The 16,254-nt window shown below is 43.6% G+C and overlaps 1 protein-coding gene across 3 annotated transcripts in view; it reads right to left on the bottom strand.

Moving 5' to 3' along the window:
• Positions 1-1,182: 1,182 nt before the first annotated feature.
• AP4S1 (adaptor related protein complex 4 subunit sigma 1) overlaps positions 1,183-16,254 on the bottom strand; it is a 66,813-nt gene continuing 51,741 nt past the window's right edge. For 2 of the 3 annotated variants that reach the window (XM_024231587.3, XM_063715816.1), the window contains exon 6: positions 1,183-4,659. In XM_024231587.3, the coding sequence (XP_024087355.2) occupies positions 4,531-4,659 (129 nt within the window). In that variant the 3' untranslated portion in view covers positions 1,183-4,530. Of the gene's footprint in view, positions 4,660-8,740; positions 12,771-16,254 lie in introns of those variants that run through there. The other variant, XM_003780692.4, reaches the window with a different exon arrangement.

Below are 16,254 nucleotides of genomic sequence, written 5' to 3'. Positions count from 1 at the left end.
GTATCTTAATATACCAAAAATAGATTTTGGCCAGGCAAGGTAGCTCATGCCTGTAATTCTTGCACTTTGGGAGGCTGAGGTGAGAGGATTGCTTGAGCCCAGGAGTTTGAGACCAGCCTGGGGAACATAGTGAGACCCTGTCTCTATATTTAAAGGAAAAAGATTTTTACTTTCTTCATTGCACCCGACCTCCCACCCCTACATGCATATATATAGTAGACCTCCCTATTCTTGGGGGATAAGTTCTAAGACCCCCAGTGGGTATCTGAAACTGGGGATATCTGAAACTGAGGATAGTACCGAATCCTATATATAGAGAGAGAAAGAGAATGTTTTTTCCTATACATACATACCTATGATAAAGTTTATAAATTAGGCACAGTAAGATTAACAACAATAATAGAACAATTATTACAATATACTGTAAGAAAGTTATGTGAAAGCTGGGCATGGTGGTGTGCACCTATAGCTCCAGCTACTTGTAAGGCTGAGCAGGAGGATGGCTTGAGCCCAGGAGTTCAAATCCAGCCCGGGTAACAGAGACCCCATCCCTTAAAAAACAAAAGATGGCCAGGTGTGGTAGCTCATGCCTGTAATCCCAGCACTTTCAGAGGCTGAGGTGAGGAGGCTCGCTTGAGCCCAGGAATTCAAGACTAGCCTGGGCAACATATGGAGACCTTGTCTCTACAAAAAATAAAAAAAATTAGCTGAGTAGGGTGGCACACACCTGTGGTCCCAGCTACCTGGGAAGCTGAGATGGGAGGATCGCTTGAACCCAAGGGGTTGAGGCTGCAGTGAGCCGTAATCGTGCCACTGCACTGCAGCCTGGGCAACAGAGCAAAACCCTGTCTTTAAAAAAAAAAAAAAAAAAAAGTATATATATACATACTTTTTAAAGTATATATATATATATATAGGGGAAAAATATATATTGGGGAAAAAAAGTATATATATATATATATGAATGTAGTCTCTCTCAAGACCTTATTGTACTGTACTCACGCTTCTCATGATCTGTCCATCTGGTAACCAAGACAGTTACTAAATGACTGTCAAGTGGGGAGTGTATACAGCATGCATATGCTGGACAAAGGGACGATTCACCTCCTGGGCAAGACGGAGCGAGACAGAGCAGGATGAAGTGGGATGGCGCAAGATTTCATCACACTACTCAGAATGGCATGCAGTTTAAAACGTAGACATTGTTTATTTCTGGAATTTTCTATTCAATATTTTGGGACCTCAGTTGACCGTGAGTAACACAAACCACAGAATGCGAAACAGTGGATGAGGGAGGGACTACTGTACGTACTTTTGCCTAAGGCAGTTCTGTATATCTTCTGTTAACTGGGTAGCAAAAGCATATAGAAAGGTTTCGGGGGGAAGCAGTGCATTGCTCTTCTGTAATGACAGTAATTTATTTCAAGACATTGCAGGAGAAGGGGTTAGAGGAGTAAAAGGGAGGAAGAGAAGGATTCATTTCATGCCTACCTGTACAGAGGCATTTTCTTGCATTCTACTTTTTTGAGACGGAGTCTCACTCTGTGCCCAGGCTGGAGTGCAGTGGCACGATCTCGATCTCGGCTCACTGCAACCTCTGCCTCCTGGGTTCAAGTGATCCTCCTACCACAGCCTCCCAAGTAGTTGGGATTATAGGCGCGTGCCACCATGCCCAGCTAATTTTTCGTATTTTTAGTAGAGACAGCATCTCACCATGTTGGCCAAGCTGGTCTTGAACTCCTGACCTCAAATGATCTACCCCCCTCAGCCTCCCAAAGTGCTGGGATTATAGGTGTAAGCCACCATGCCTGGCTGCATTCTACTTTTAAACTTTGAACTAAATTTCACTAACAGTAAGCTTATAAGCAAACCCTTTAAAATGTGGCATAAAAAGACTGGGCACAGTGGCTCAGGCCTGTAATCCCAACACTTTGGGAGGCGAAGGCAGATGGATCATGTGACCGCAGGAATTCAAGACCAGTCTCGGCAGCATGGCGAAACCCTATCTCTACAACAAAATACAAAAATTAGCTGGGTGGAGGGGGTGTGCACCTGTGGTCCCAGTTACTCGGGAGGCTGAGGTGGGAGGATCACCTGAGCCCAAGAGTTAGAGGCTGCAGTGAGGCATGATCACACTGCTGCACTCTGGCCTAGGAGACAGAGGGAGATGCTGTCTCCAAAAAACAAACAAAAAGCGGGGCATAAAGGATAGCTGTAGGGGCTCTCTGGGGCTCTCTTAATGTCTGACCATCCATTATTTGAAAGTAACGTTCTCTATAGAGTTAATTGCACAATGGCATTGTAATTACTAAGTGCCCTTAAAATGAATATCAAAGGCTTTTACAAACTGGCAAATAAAATTTAACTCTGCATCTTTGTTAGGTACATGTTATAAAAGTTTTTTTTTGTTTTGTTTTGGTGTTTTTGAGGCAGGGCCTCACTCCATTACCCAGGTTGCAGTACAGTGTTGTGATCATAGTTCACTGCAGCCTCGAACTCCTGGGCTTGATCAATCCTCCCACCTCAGCCTCTTGGGTAGTTAGGAGTACAGGTGCTCACCACCACAGCTGGCTAACTTTTTAATTAGTTATTATTTTTAGAGACAGGGTCTCACTCTGTCACCCAGGCTGGAGTGCAGTGGCATGATCTCGGCTCACTGCAACCTCTGCCTCCCGGGTTCAAGCAATTCTACTGCCTCAGCCTCCTGAATAGCTGAGATTAGAGGTGCCTGTCACCATGCCTGGCTAATTTTTTAGTATTTTTAGTAGAGACAAGGTTTTACCATGTTGGCCAGGCTGGTTTCAAGCTCCTGACCTCAAGTGATCTGACTGCCTCGGCCTCCCAAAGTGCTAGGATTACAGGCATGAGCCACCGCACCTGGCTAATTTTATTTTTTGTAGAGATTTGGTCTTGCTGTGTTGCCCAGGCTGGTCTTGAACTAATGGGCTCAAGCAATCCTCCTGCCTTGGCCCCTCAAAATGTTGGTATTACAGGCCTGAGCCACTGCACTCGGACTTTTTTATTTTTGAGACAGGGTTTCGCTCTGTCACCCAGGCTGGAGTGCTGTGACACGATCATAGCTCACTGCAGACTCGAACTCCTGGGCTCAAGAAATCCTTCTGCCTCAGACTCCCAAGTAGTTGAGACTACAGGTATGTGCCACCACACCCGGCTAATTTTTGCATTTTTTGTAGAGATGAGGTCTATGTTACCCAGGCTGGTCTTGAATTTCTGGCCTCAAGCGATCCTCCTTCCTCAGCCTCCCAAAGTGCAGGGGTTACAGGTGTGAGGCACTGCACCAGCCCCACATTACAAAGCTTTTAGAGCTAGGCCAGGAAGGTTCAAGGTTGTAGTACAACATGATCATGCTTGTGAATAGCCACTGCAGTCCAGCCTGGACAACACAGCAAGACCTGCTTCTCTTAAACAAACAAAAAACGCCTCTTGGCTGGGCACAGTGGCTCATGCTTGTAATCCCAGCACTTTGGGAGGCTGAAGCGGGTGGATCACTTGAGGTCAGGAGTTCAAGAACAGCCTGGCCAACATGGTGAAACCCTATCTCTACTAAAAATACAAAAATTAGCTGGGCGTAGTGGCACATGCTTGTAGTTGCAGCTACTCAGGAGGCTGAGGCAGGAGAATTGCTTGAACCCAGAGGTGGAGGTTGCAGTGAGCTGAGATCACACCACTGCACTCCAGCCTGGGTGACAGAGCAAGACTCCGTCTTAAAAAAAACAAAAACAAAAACAAAAACCTCTTAAAAAGTAAATTTTACTAAGCCTTTTAAAGGAATAAGACAGCCTTCAGAAGTCAGGCACTGTGGCTCATCTGTAATCCCAGAGTTTTGGGAGGCTGAGGCAGGCAGATCACCTGAGGTCAGGAGTTTGAGACAGCTTGGCCAACATGGTAAAACCCTGTCTCTACTAAAAATACAAAGATTAGCCAGGTGTGGTGGCACATGCCTGTAGTCCCAGCTCGGAGGCTGAGGCAGGAGAATCGCTTGAACCCCGGAAGTGGAGGTTGCAGTGAGCCGAGAATGTGCCGGGTGACACAGCTAGACTAGACTCCGTCTCAAAAAAAAAAAAAAAAAAAAAAAAATAGCCTTCAGAAAACAGCGTTACTCAAAATGCCTTGTGTTTAAATTTTAAAACGTTATTGGCTGACAGAAAACTGCCATACTTTCTTCCCACTACCGTCCTGCTATTCCTGAATTCAATTTGCAAAAAGCAGCATAGACCAAGACGGGTTCCTTAGGTGCTCAGCAGAATTTAAAGTGGGACAGATATGTTTACAATTAGAAAATAAAACTTCTCTCTCAGCTTAAAAAAATTTTTTTCTTTGTACATATTTTAAAGTACAGTTTTGTTTTCTTTTTAGGAACTGTGGAAAATGCCTATTTATAATGTCTTTGGAAGGATACCCCATTTTGTAATTGTGGTCTTCCAGATTCTTCTGGGTTACAGATGTTGAGATGTATTCCACGGTACTCGCATTTCTGATAAATCCATGTTGTCTGGAAGAGACTTCCTTTCAGCTTTCTGACATCTTATCAAGAATTAGTAGAGGGGCAAGAATTCTTGCCCTGTTAGTTTCCACAATGCAGCCATTTAACACCATCTCATCCAAAATGATGTGTACTTTATCCAAATTAAACATTATCTAGGGTTATATTAAGGAAATCAGTTTAAAGTTAAAAATTGTTAACATTCAGTAAAAATGTATGGCTTAACCTAGAGTGTTCCCAGTGTAAATTAGCCTAAGCATGAGGTTTTTTTGTACAGAATTTCTGAAATTAAATTTAAAACTGGCATCCATATTAGAAATTGTTACCTTCATATATACATACCTAGTTTCACCTTGGTTAAGCTAACAGGATAAGTAGGGATAAAAATGAAACAGCTACATTTTTTATCCAAAGGGATAGGGGGTCTACAAAGTGCTAGAGAACACAGCAATGTCATGTGGCAAGAGAATGACCTTAACTCAAAAATAATGTTGTCTTCCCAGACAATAATAGTAATACTAACAACGATTTGTTGAATACTCCTGTTCCAGACAGTGTGTTGAGTTTCAGCCCTCTACAAATCTCTGCTGTATGTTGTTACACATTATCCTCAGTTTACCCAGGATCAAACAGGTTCAAAGCACTGTCCAAGGTCACATGGCTAGTAAATGCCAGGTTTGAATTTAAACCCAAAGCTTGGGCTTGACTGCTCTGCTTACAGGCTCCTCAGGAGGGGCTAGACACCTCCCTCCTCAGCCCCCAAACCTCCACCCCAAGATAAATGCATTGTACCTTCAGTTATCTTCTCTGTCAGACAGACTGATGTAAAAATAACTATGAGGAGAAAATGAATGTAGAAGTCAGGGCATAATAAAATTTCTGGATTTCAAGACAATATCTCTTACAAATGGGTAGTTCTAAGAAGTCATTTGAGAATGATGGAGCCACTTTGGCTTACAGGTGTTCTTACTGGGAAGTTAGTATGGGGCATGGGGAAAGAAGAAAATATTGTTAGACTATGATGTCTAGCAAACTAGAAAGAACTAAATACTTCCCTCAAGAATCCCTTCAACTGAATACCTAACTCTTCTTTTGTGAAAGAAGGGGAACTGGAATGAGATGATGGCAATGAATGTTTCTCAGTTCTACACCTTAATATCTGAAGTTCTCTGTCTACTTAAAGAGCATGATCCTGGTCTGTTACAAAAACAAAAACAGTTGACAGATTCTTTCAAATAAACTTCATTCAACAAATAGGTAATTAAATGCACTAGCGGAGTTCAAAATTAAATCTTTGTAAAGTGAATTGTTCCCATTTGATTTTTTTCAACCAGACCAGATATTCAAAGTCTACACTGTATTTGCTTAGTGAAGGCAACTACACAGAATAGGACAAATGGTGAATGACTTTAAAATTTTTATTAGGCTCTGTGTGAATATCTCATTAAGCTCTGTGCAAATAGTCCTCCAGCAGAATAAACTGTTTTCCAAGGGCCCATGGGAACTGTCCTTAAGTGACCCAGAAAAAAAAAAAGCGTTACTCTGATATACCTATTAATAATGTCTTCCAATTATACAGATGATTGCTTTGTCCCATGGCCAAACTGGGACTGGAATGTTAGGCCTTTGACTCAAACCTGTTCACTAGACCCAGAAGCCAGAACTTAGGTGAGGCAAAGTGGGAAGGGCAGCCAGGTATACATAGAAAGGCAGAGCTAAGAAGCACAGGTGGCTACGTGGAAAATGGCCTGGAGAACCTTCCTGTTGTACTCACTAAGGGCAATGAAAGTCTTAGTGCCTTTGAAAATGCAGCCTTCTCCGAGATAACTTTCTTTGAGACACAAGGAAATCTAATTTTAACCCGTGAATTAGTTCGGGGATCAAGCTGCTCTGTGGACTGCCCCATCTTTGGCAAGTAGATGATCTGCTGTTCAGATGTCTCCTTCAGCAACTGCCCAATTGTTTTGAAATTCAGATCAGAATTTACTGCTAAATCATATAAACCACTGACATCCCCACATTACAAGGAACAAGGACAAGGTCCTCCAGCAAGTCAATTTCCCAACATCCTGGAAACCATGATTTGCTCAGTGAGGTCAATGTATACTGTGGACATGTGACTGCCTGTGTATCTGTGTATGTGACTCAAACTCTAATAATCATGCAGCTTTCTGGCACTATATGGGGAAACTACAGACCAAATCCAATGTGAGGCAAAGGCCTGAAAGCTGATTTCCCCCTGGAATCATGTGACTCTTTTAAAATAAGAATCCAGCTGTTGTTTACATCTTGATTTGGTTTATGAGCAACTTGTACACCCTGGTGAGGCCAAGAGTAATGGCATTTAGGCCATATGCCAGGTAAGCAGGGACCAAAAAATACCCTATATGCTAAGCCCATGGAATAAACACACTGCAATGGTGACATCTGAAATAGGAGGAAGTAAGAAGGGCTCAGACTGTTGGTATACTAATGTAGTGAGCTGAGAATGGCTATTGAAAGACAGTCTTACCTTCAGGCTATAATGAACTTGACTGACTCTAAAGATCCTAAGGCAACTTGGTTTCTTTCATGGGCCCCCTAAGCTTGAGCTGACATGAGCTAGAAACAATCTCCCAAAGAATGGAGTTACTGAAGTCCACTTTCTCCCAACCTAGAAACCTAAGAGCCTTTCTGAATTTTCACATCATGTGGATTGGAATTGAACATTGTAGGGCTCCTGGAATATTAGTGCCACTTGAAATCAACTTTTTAATTACAGTGATTGAAATGAGGCCGGGCACGGTGGCTCACACCTATAATCCCAGCACTTTGGGAGGCTGAGGCGGGCGGATTACCTGAGGTCAGGAGATTGAGACCAGCATGGCCAATATGGTGAAACCCTGTCTCAACTAAAAATATAACAATTAGCTGGGCATGGTGGCACACGCCTGTAATCCCAGCTACTCGGGAGGCTAAGGCAGGAGAATCACTTGAACCTGGGAGACGGAGGTTGCAGAGAGCCAAAATTGTGCCACTGCACTCCAGCCTGGGCAACAGAGTAAGACTCTGTCTCAGAATAAATAAATAAAAATAAAAATAAAAATAAATACAGTGATTGAAATGTTTATGGTTCCAACATTGGAACTTTATTTTTTTTTAGACTCAGCTTCTCTCTGTTGCTCAGGCTAGAGTGGAGTGGCGTGATCTAGGCTCACTGTAACCTCCATGTCCTAGGTTCAAGGAACTCTTGTGCCTCAGCCTCCTGAGTAGCTGGGAGTACAGGCATGTGCCACCACACCCAGCTAGTTTTTTTGTATTTTTAGTAGAGATGAGGTTTTGCCATGTCGGCCAGGCTGGTCTCTATAACTCCTGACCTCAAGTGATCTGCCTGCCTCAGCCTCCCAAAGTTCTGGGATTACAGGCGTGAGCCACCACGCCTGGCCCCAACGTTGGAATTTTGATCTCTGGAAAATAAAACACTTTTCCATCACGGGTATTTTAACACCATAGTGGCAATCAAATTATCCTTTAATAAGTGAGAAACTGAGCAGCACAGACTCAAATGGAACCTCAAAAGGAATTCCAGGGCAGAGGCCAACCTAGAAACTACAATTTCTAACTCTAGACTTGGGTCTCAGATCACTTGGTTTCTCATTTTATTTCTTTTTTTAAAAAATATTCTAGCTAAGTGTTCTTTAACAAAATATGTAGGGTGGGAAAACTTGCTTTCTCATTATTCATACTTTAATTTGCCACCAAATTAGATAAGTGGCCAAGGGCCACTGCGTTCACATTTCCCCCAGAAAATACTACCATATAGAAGGCCATCATCATGAAGATTCTGCATAGTCCTGGAGACATTCTTCTTGTAGTATAGTACAGTCTTCTGTTCACTTTTTTTTTTTTTGGTTAAGACAAAGTCTTACTCTGTTGCCCAGGCTGGAGTGCAGTGGCACAATCTTGGCTCACTGTAGCCTCGACCTCCTGTGCTCAAGTGATCCTCCCACCTCAGCCTCCCAATTAACTGTGACCACAGGTGCACTACCATGCCCATCTAATTTCTGTATTTTTTGGAGGGATGGGGTTTCACTATCTTGCCCAGACTGGTCTCGAACCCCTGGGCTGAAGTGAGGCACTTTGCCTTTCCCTTTCTCGGCCTCACAAAGTGCTGGAATTACAAGCCTGAGCCACTGTGCCCGGCCCTGTTCACATTTTGTCTCTTGCTAATTAGGCCACTGAAAAGGACTGTTTTTTTTTTTTTTGAGATGGAGTCTTACTCTGTTGCCCAGGCTGGAGAGCAGTGGTGCAATCTTGGCTCACTAACCTCTGCCTCCCAGGTTCAAGCGATCCTCCCGCCTCAGCCTCCCGAGTAGCTGGGATTACAGGTGCATGCCACCACGCCCAGCTAATTTTTGTATTTTTAGTAGAAATGAGGTTTCACCATGTTGGCCAGGCTGGTCTCGAACTCCTGACCTCAGGTGATCCGCCTCCCTCAGCCTCCCAAAGTGCTTGGACTACAGGCGTGAGCCACTGCGCCTGGCTGTTATCTTTTTTTAAAGCAGGTTTTCACTAAAGGCCCACTCATATTCTGAGAATAACAGGATACCCAGCTGTGGTTTTGCTTAAAGTTTATGTAGGCTTATGCAAAATTAAATATGAAAGTCAGAGGTGGGTCAATGAGCCTGTTATTATTCTCATTTTTCCCCTAAATCTCTCTTGCTTCTCATAACTTGCTGTCACTATTCCTGACTAAAACAGAACCCAGAAAAATGGAACAAAAGGAATAGGGTTAAAGCAGAGGGACCTGGTGGTGAGGAATGCTGGCGGATGAATATGGCACCTAGCGGGCTCCTTAAAGGAGACAGGAAAGTGGTCAAGGCTGGTGGGAGCCAAAAAAAACCTGGAGGCAGAACTGTCAGATTTGCAACATTCGCATCTTCCGGGGTCCTGGCTGACTCCTGGGGACTGTTCCTATCCAAGACTCTCATCACCCACCATGGCCCTGGCTAGAGCTCCCATGCTGGAGAAGGCCCTGGGTCCCTCGTCCCTCAGTGCCTGACGTTCCCACGGAGGAACGGCTGCACACGTTCCCTCGGACCCACAGGCCAGTCCTCACTCTCTGGCAACGAGGCTTTCCATTTAATATTTTCAAAAGGTAAAAAGATGTTTTGAAATCTGAATGTGAACTCCACTTTTGGAGAGCATGTTCTCAACAAGACATTCACAGATACTCTGAAATTTTTTCATCCTTTCTGACTCCTCCAACCAAAGGCATTTCTCTAAAACATCTCCCCTTATTCACAAAAAAGCTTCGACAACACCAAGGCACCATGGTGACAGGCATTTTATAAATGTTTTATTAGAGACTAAATTGCCACAGTCTACTCCAGATGATTAATTTTTTAAAAATATGTCAAATTTAGGCCGGGTGCAGTGGCTCACACCTGTAATCCCAACATTTTGGGAGGCCAAGGTGGACAGATCACTTGAGGTCAGTGGATCAAGACCAGCCTGGCCAAAATGACGAAACCCTGTGTCTATTAAAAATATAAAAATTAGCCAGGCATGGTGGCAGGCCTGTAATTCCAGCTACTCAGGAGGCTAAGGCAGGAGGATCACCTGAACCTGGGAGATGGAGGTTGCCGTGAGTTGAGATTGCACCGCTGCACTCCAGCATGGACGACAGAGCAAGGCTCTGTCTCAGAAAAAAAGAAAAAGAAAAAAAAAGTCAAATTTAACACACCCAATTTATAATCCTAGAGTCAAGGGCCCTAGAAACCCAGAAACTAGTACCAGCTCTGCCCTAAAGTAGCTCTATGGATTGGGACATGTCACAGAACCTCTTTGGGCCTCAGCCTTTTTATCTAAAAAGGGAGGTTTTACACCAGCCAACAGTGACTCACCCAGCCCTATGGGAGGCCAAGGTGAGAGGGTCGCTTGAGCCCGAGTTCAAGACCAGCCTAGGCAACATAGTGAAATGTTGTTTTTATTAAAAAAAATTTTTTTTTAATTAGCCAGCTGGGTGTGGTGGTGCGTGTCTGTATTCCTAGATCTATTTTTTTTTTCCTTGATATTTTTGTTTTCCTACTCTGGAAGCTGAGGTAGAAGGATTGCTTGAGCCCAGGAGTTTGAGGCTGTGGTGAGCTATGATCACAACACTGTACTCAAGCCTGGGCAACAGAGCAAGACCCTGACTGTAAAAAATTTCTTTTACATTAATTTTTAAAAGTAAGGTTTTTACCTGATGATTGTGTAGGTTTCTTCTAGCTCCAAAGTATCTGGCTCCTACGACTCTAAATATAACCTTCAGGGAAAGCGGAGCTGGTTTACTCTTTTCTGATAATATCAAGCCATTCCTGGCTGGGTGTAGTGACTCATTCCTGTAATCCCAGCACTTTGGGAGGCCAAGGGGGGCGGATCACCTGAAGTCGGAAGTTGGAGACCAGCCTGGCCAACATGGCAAAACCCTGTCTCTACTAAAAATACAAAAAAACTAGCCAGGTGTGGTGGTGCACGCCTGTAGTCCCAGCTACTTGGGAGGCTGAGGCAGGAGAATAGCTTGAACTTGGGAGGCGGAGGTTGCAGTGAGCCAAGATCACACCACACCACTGCACTCCAGCCTGGGCAAGAGAGTGAGACTCTGTCTCAAAAAACAAACAAACAAACAAAAAAATCAAGCCATTCCTGAAGTCATCACACGCTCCATCATACCTCAGAAGAAATTCTTCCGTAATGATTTTATTAATTAATTAACACTGTAACTTTCTGAGAGAACATGCAGAAAATTTCAGTTCATTTAGAAGCTGCCACTTCAGTGCTGGATGCTTCCCTGAAGAATCTGTTCTTCTGGCTGGTATTCCTATAGCCTCAGTTTGAACAAGTATTTTTGCAATTTCTCATTAAATCAGGCTGACATTATCTCCTACTTGGAGGAACCCTATTCTGGTTTCCGGATCTCTAAAAGTATTTCAGATTTTAGGAAGCTGATGGAACTAGAGGTAGATGCCCCACAGTGGGCCTGATCAAGGCCTGACTGCAAACCATGGTGGTGCTGATCACTGTTGCCTGCACACCATCATTCTTCCGGGAAGCACCACGGCAGATGCTGGTGGAGCCACAGAGCGGGTACACAGCATTGAGGCCCTTCCTATACCCCACCCTCAACTGCAATAAAAGGGGCATGAATCAGGGTTCTTTCACACAACCCACCAGAGCTTTAGGGCTCTAGAATCAACGGCTCAGGCTTTGAGATTTTAAGAGTTTATAAAATACAAACAGGAATGTTGTAAAGATGTTTTTATTTTTATTTTTAAAGACACGGTCTTGCTCTGTTGCCAGATTGGAGTGCAGTGGCACAATCATGGCTCACTGCAGCCTCAGTCCCCCAGGCTCAAGCGATCCTCCCACCTCAGCCTCCCTAGTAGTTGGGACTATAGGCACACACCACCGATGCCTGGCTTTTTAAATTTTTTTGTAGAGACTGGGTCTCCCTATGTTGCCCAGGCTGGTCTCAAATTCCTGGCCTCAAGCAATCCTCCTGCCTCAGCCCTCCAAAGTGCTGGGATTACTGGCGTGAGCCACTGTGCCCGGCCTAAAGATGTCTTTAAATCAAGAAAACATTCTAGATTCTAGCCTATATTTGTGCCTCACAAGAATATAGAGACTCCAGCCTGCTCTTGCTTCTCTCCCCAGGCACGTAGGTGGGACATCCCAGCTACTAGCCCAGCCTTCTTATCATTCCTGCCCCCAGTCTTGGGGTGAAGGTGGAGGAGAGGCTTGCAGAGGCCGTGGTGGCAGGTTCTGGGATATCTAGGGACTTTATAAATTCTAGGGGCCCAAGAAGTCAGAGGATGGTCAAGCAGTGGATAGGGAGGGCTGGTGGGCATCTGCCCCATGATGGGGAAAGGGTGCTGGCGAAGCAGACACAGAGTGGGCCCTCTAGAGCACAGCGCCCAAGGAGCCCCTGGCTGTCCAGGCCTGAAGGCAGTACTGCTGCATTCCATTCTAGCCAAAATAAACCAAGTCTTTAGGCCTCTTTAAAGGCACCAAATACTGAAAAAGCTGTGGAGGTTTTCTGTACCTTCATGCGTAGAGCAGGTACGCACTGATTTGAAGAGTAGTTGGTGTGTCTCCCATATTGTGCTGTTCATTGGTGCCCTCCCCTGGCTATTCAGTAGATGGGGGTGGTGGAGGCAGCTCCTTTGAATGATGAACTATCTAGAGAAAAGCAAGCCTGCTGGGGCTCCAGGGCTGAGCATATTTTGGGAAGTTCATCAATTGGTTCCTTAAAAAAACCCACCTTAATTCATAAAATTTGAAGTCTTAAATAAATCTACCAAGGTATGTGATGGGGCAAACTCTCCCTGTAGAAACAGGCTTCATGAATCTTCAGGCCTCACTTCAGCCGGGCGGGTAGAGTGGAACTGAAGAGTGCACAGGAGTGTATTCATAGCACATGAATGATTTAGGTCACTGACGTGCTTGGTCCCAAGCGGCCAGCCTGCCCCACCTGACACCACTGCACCAGAGGTTTCCACTAACTGGAAGACTTTTCAACAAGCCAGAGTTTCTGTCCTGATTTCTTATGCTTAGGCCCTTTCTTTTTAAAATCCAATCTGTCTTGCTCTGTGATGTCAGTCTTACTAGAAGTAGAACAAGTCCATACTAGGAAGAAATGTAAATGGTGCACTGTATTTCTCCAAGTCTGACTGTACAGGTTCTCAGAAACTTCCCTAGCCTTAAAAAATCAGGGGGAAAAGCCTCTGGAGAAAAAGACAGGGGCCTTCCTGGGAATTGATCAGGTTTTGACTTCTTTCTCCTGTACCAAAACCAAGCTTTAACTCACGTCTGTCCCATGTGGGCTGACAAGGAGGGCTTTCTTAAGCCTGAGCAAACACAAACAAGATTATGTATTGTTAGTGGTGGAAGGACCAAATCCAGGTTGCCATTATAGCAGTTGCTTGTTTTCAACCTTTTAAGGCCTAAGGGAGCTTTCCTGGCAGAGCGGATATAAGCAGTGCTAGCTGCTCCAGTAGGTGCCTGGCTACCTGCTACCACACAGTGATGCAGAATGTCTACGCCCCTCCCCAGATGGAGCAGGAACTGCAGCTGAGCCTCGACAAGGTCCCCTTGTCTTTCTCCTGTGTAACTAGTCTGCAGAGGTCCTTCTTGGACATGTGATGGTTTAAAAGGACTATGTATGAAGCAGAGGAGAGTCAGGGATTTTTAATTCAATATTTTTCAGATGGCTAAGGGTAGTAACCTTTTAAGAACGTCAACACTTTGGGAGGCCAAGGCAGGACGCTTGCTCGAGTCCAGAAGTTTGAGACCAGCCTGTGCAACAAAGTGAGACCCCATCTCCACAAAAAATAAATTTAAAAAATTAGCCAGGCATGGTGTTGCATACCTGTAGTCCCAGCTACTTGGGAGGCTGAGGTGGGAGGATCACTTGAGCCCAGGAGATCCAGGGTGTAGTGAGCCATGATCACACCACTGCACTCCAGCCTGGGTGACAGAGCGAGAACTTGTCTCAAAAAAAAAAAGAGTGTCAACAGAAAAGAGGTGGCTCATGCCCTTCTCTGCTGCCTGCTCTACTTTTAGACCACTGGAAGTACAAGTGAGATCAAACCTGGAGCAAAGACGTAAACTTCCAGGTCTAGAGAGACTTAGTTCTCTTCTCTAAATGATATAAAATTCCTAATTTGCCAGATGGATATGCCTAAGTAATTCCTAAGGACAGTAAATATATATAACTTGGTTAGAAGGGAAGAGAGGGTGAAAATGAAACCAGGTAAAATGAAGGGAAAATTGTGTATCTTGGCATAAAATTTTAATTCAAACAAGAATGCTGGAGCTCATCACACAGACCTATACTACACACCAGAAGGCTACAAAGACAAGTATACCCATCTTTATTTCTACTAAACATCTAGTAAACATACGACACATCAACACAACTCATCCAACTATAATACATATCCCTTCACCTCTGATTCACGTTAACTCTCTCAATATCTAGTCTTGTAAGACTCTCTTCCTGTTTTAGATGGAAGGTAACTCAGCTTAGTTACCTAAAGTTGTGGCAACATCAACTATTAAGGCTGATCAGGTGTTAAAAGTTCTTCTAGTCTTAATTCTCTCATTTTAAGACGAGGGGGTTATGTGTCTTGTCCAATACACACGGCTAGTCAGTGGCAAGACCAAAAGTGGAAACTGAGTTCTCTATTCCCAGTGAAGTGTCTTTTAGCCCTTGCTATCTCCCTGACGACTGTTTAAATGAAAAAGCTTTCTGTCTACTTGTACCTTGTTCAAGCAGGAAGAGATTTACTTTGAATTGCTTTGAATGGTTTAATTCAGATAGAATATTACATGTTGAATAAAAATATACTGTAATATACAGACCATGCTGAATGAAAACACACCATAATATACAACGTGGTCTGTATATCACGGTATATTTTTATTCAGCATGCTGAAACCTACAAAGGGATCTATAGTCCCTTCTAGGTCACAGGGATCATAGATTTGGGTCACTCACCACTAGAGGGCACTCAGATTTTCCCAGTTACTTCACAGAGGCTTCCAAATTCAGGGCACAAAATGAATTTTATCAATACAGTGACATTTCCTATCAGTAATAACAAGTGAATAGCCATTTCCCCAGAAATATTAAGTGGATGCAAACATACTGGTTCTGGGCATTTATATAAGTGCATATATAAATTTATAAATCAGGCCGGACGTGGTGGCTCACGCCTGTAATCCCAGCACTTTGGGAGGCCGAGGCGGGCGGATCATCCGAGGTCAGGAGTTCAAAACCAACCTGGCTAACATGGTGAAACCCCGTCTCTACAAAAAATATATATATATATCATATATATCATATATATACACGTCAGACACTACACCCAGAACCAGTAGTTTTGCATCCACTTAATATTTCTGGCAAAATGTGGAAAAATGCCTGTGTGTTTGTGCATGTACACACACACATATACACACACATACGAATACATGTATGTATATATACACATATTGTTATAATTCATATATAGTTGTTATATTCTAATATATAAATATTTATATAGAAACATTTGTTATAATTAATATACTATTTTATATTCAAACTTGATGTGTTCTTAAAGGACTCAAGTGGTAGGTAGATTTTTGAAGTAAAACATAAACTTAAAAGTTAACTTGCCTCCCAAACACTCGCACAAAGCCTAGAGGGCTCCTGCCAAAATCTGTGGGCCTGCAGTATTCTAACCAAATCATGCTTGTTTTGAGGGCTCTTGGATATTGTGATTTAAAAGAGACAGAAGAAAAGGAGAAAAGGAGAACTTTCTCTGCTATCAAGGAAATGAATACATTTGATAGCAATGAATACAAGCCAGGCAATTTCTTTAACCTTCCAGTTTATCAACACTGAAGGCCTTATCTGGTCATGTGGGGCATTTCTAGAGATTTATACCTGGAACCCTGGAAATCCAGTTTCTGGAGGAGGACTAAACACTTTTTTGGCTGTGTTATTTAAATTTTGAAAATGCCTATTCCATATGCTTAAAGGAAATTAAATTAATAAATAGTAACTATTAACTACTGATAGCGCTATCCTGCCTGGAAAAAAAAAAAAATCTTAAGAATCATCTTGCCAGGCACAGTGGTTCACGCCTGTAATCCCAGCACTTTGGGAGGCCGAGGTGGGTGGATCACCTGAGGCCAGGAGTTCAAGACCAGCCTGGCCAACATGGTGAAACCCCGTGTCTACT

The sequence above is a fragment of the Pongo abelii genome, chromosome 15, assembly GCF_028885655.2.
Source record: "Pongo abelii isolate AG06213 chromosome 15, NHGRI_mPonAbe1-v2.0_pri, whole genome shotgun sequence".
NCBI lineage: Eukaryota > Metazoa > Chordata > Mammalia > Primates > Hominidae > Pongo > Pongo abelii.
Note: the sequence above shows the minus strand (reverse complement) of the source record. Positions and strands in the feature narration are given on the sequence as shown.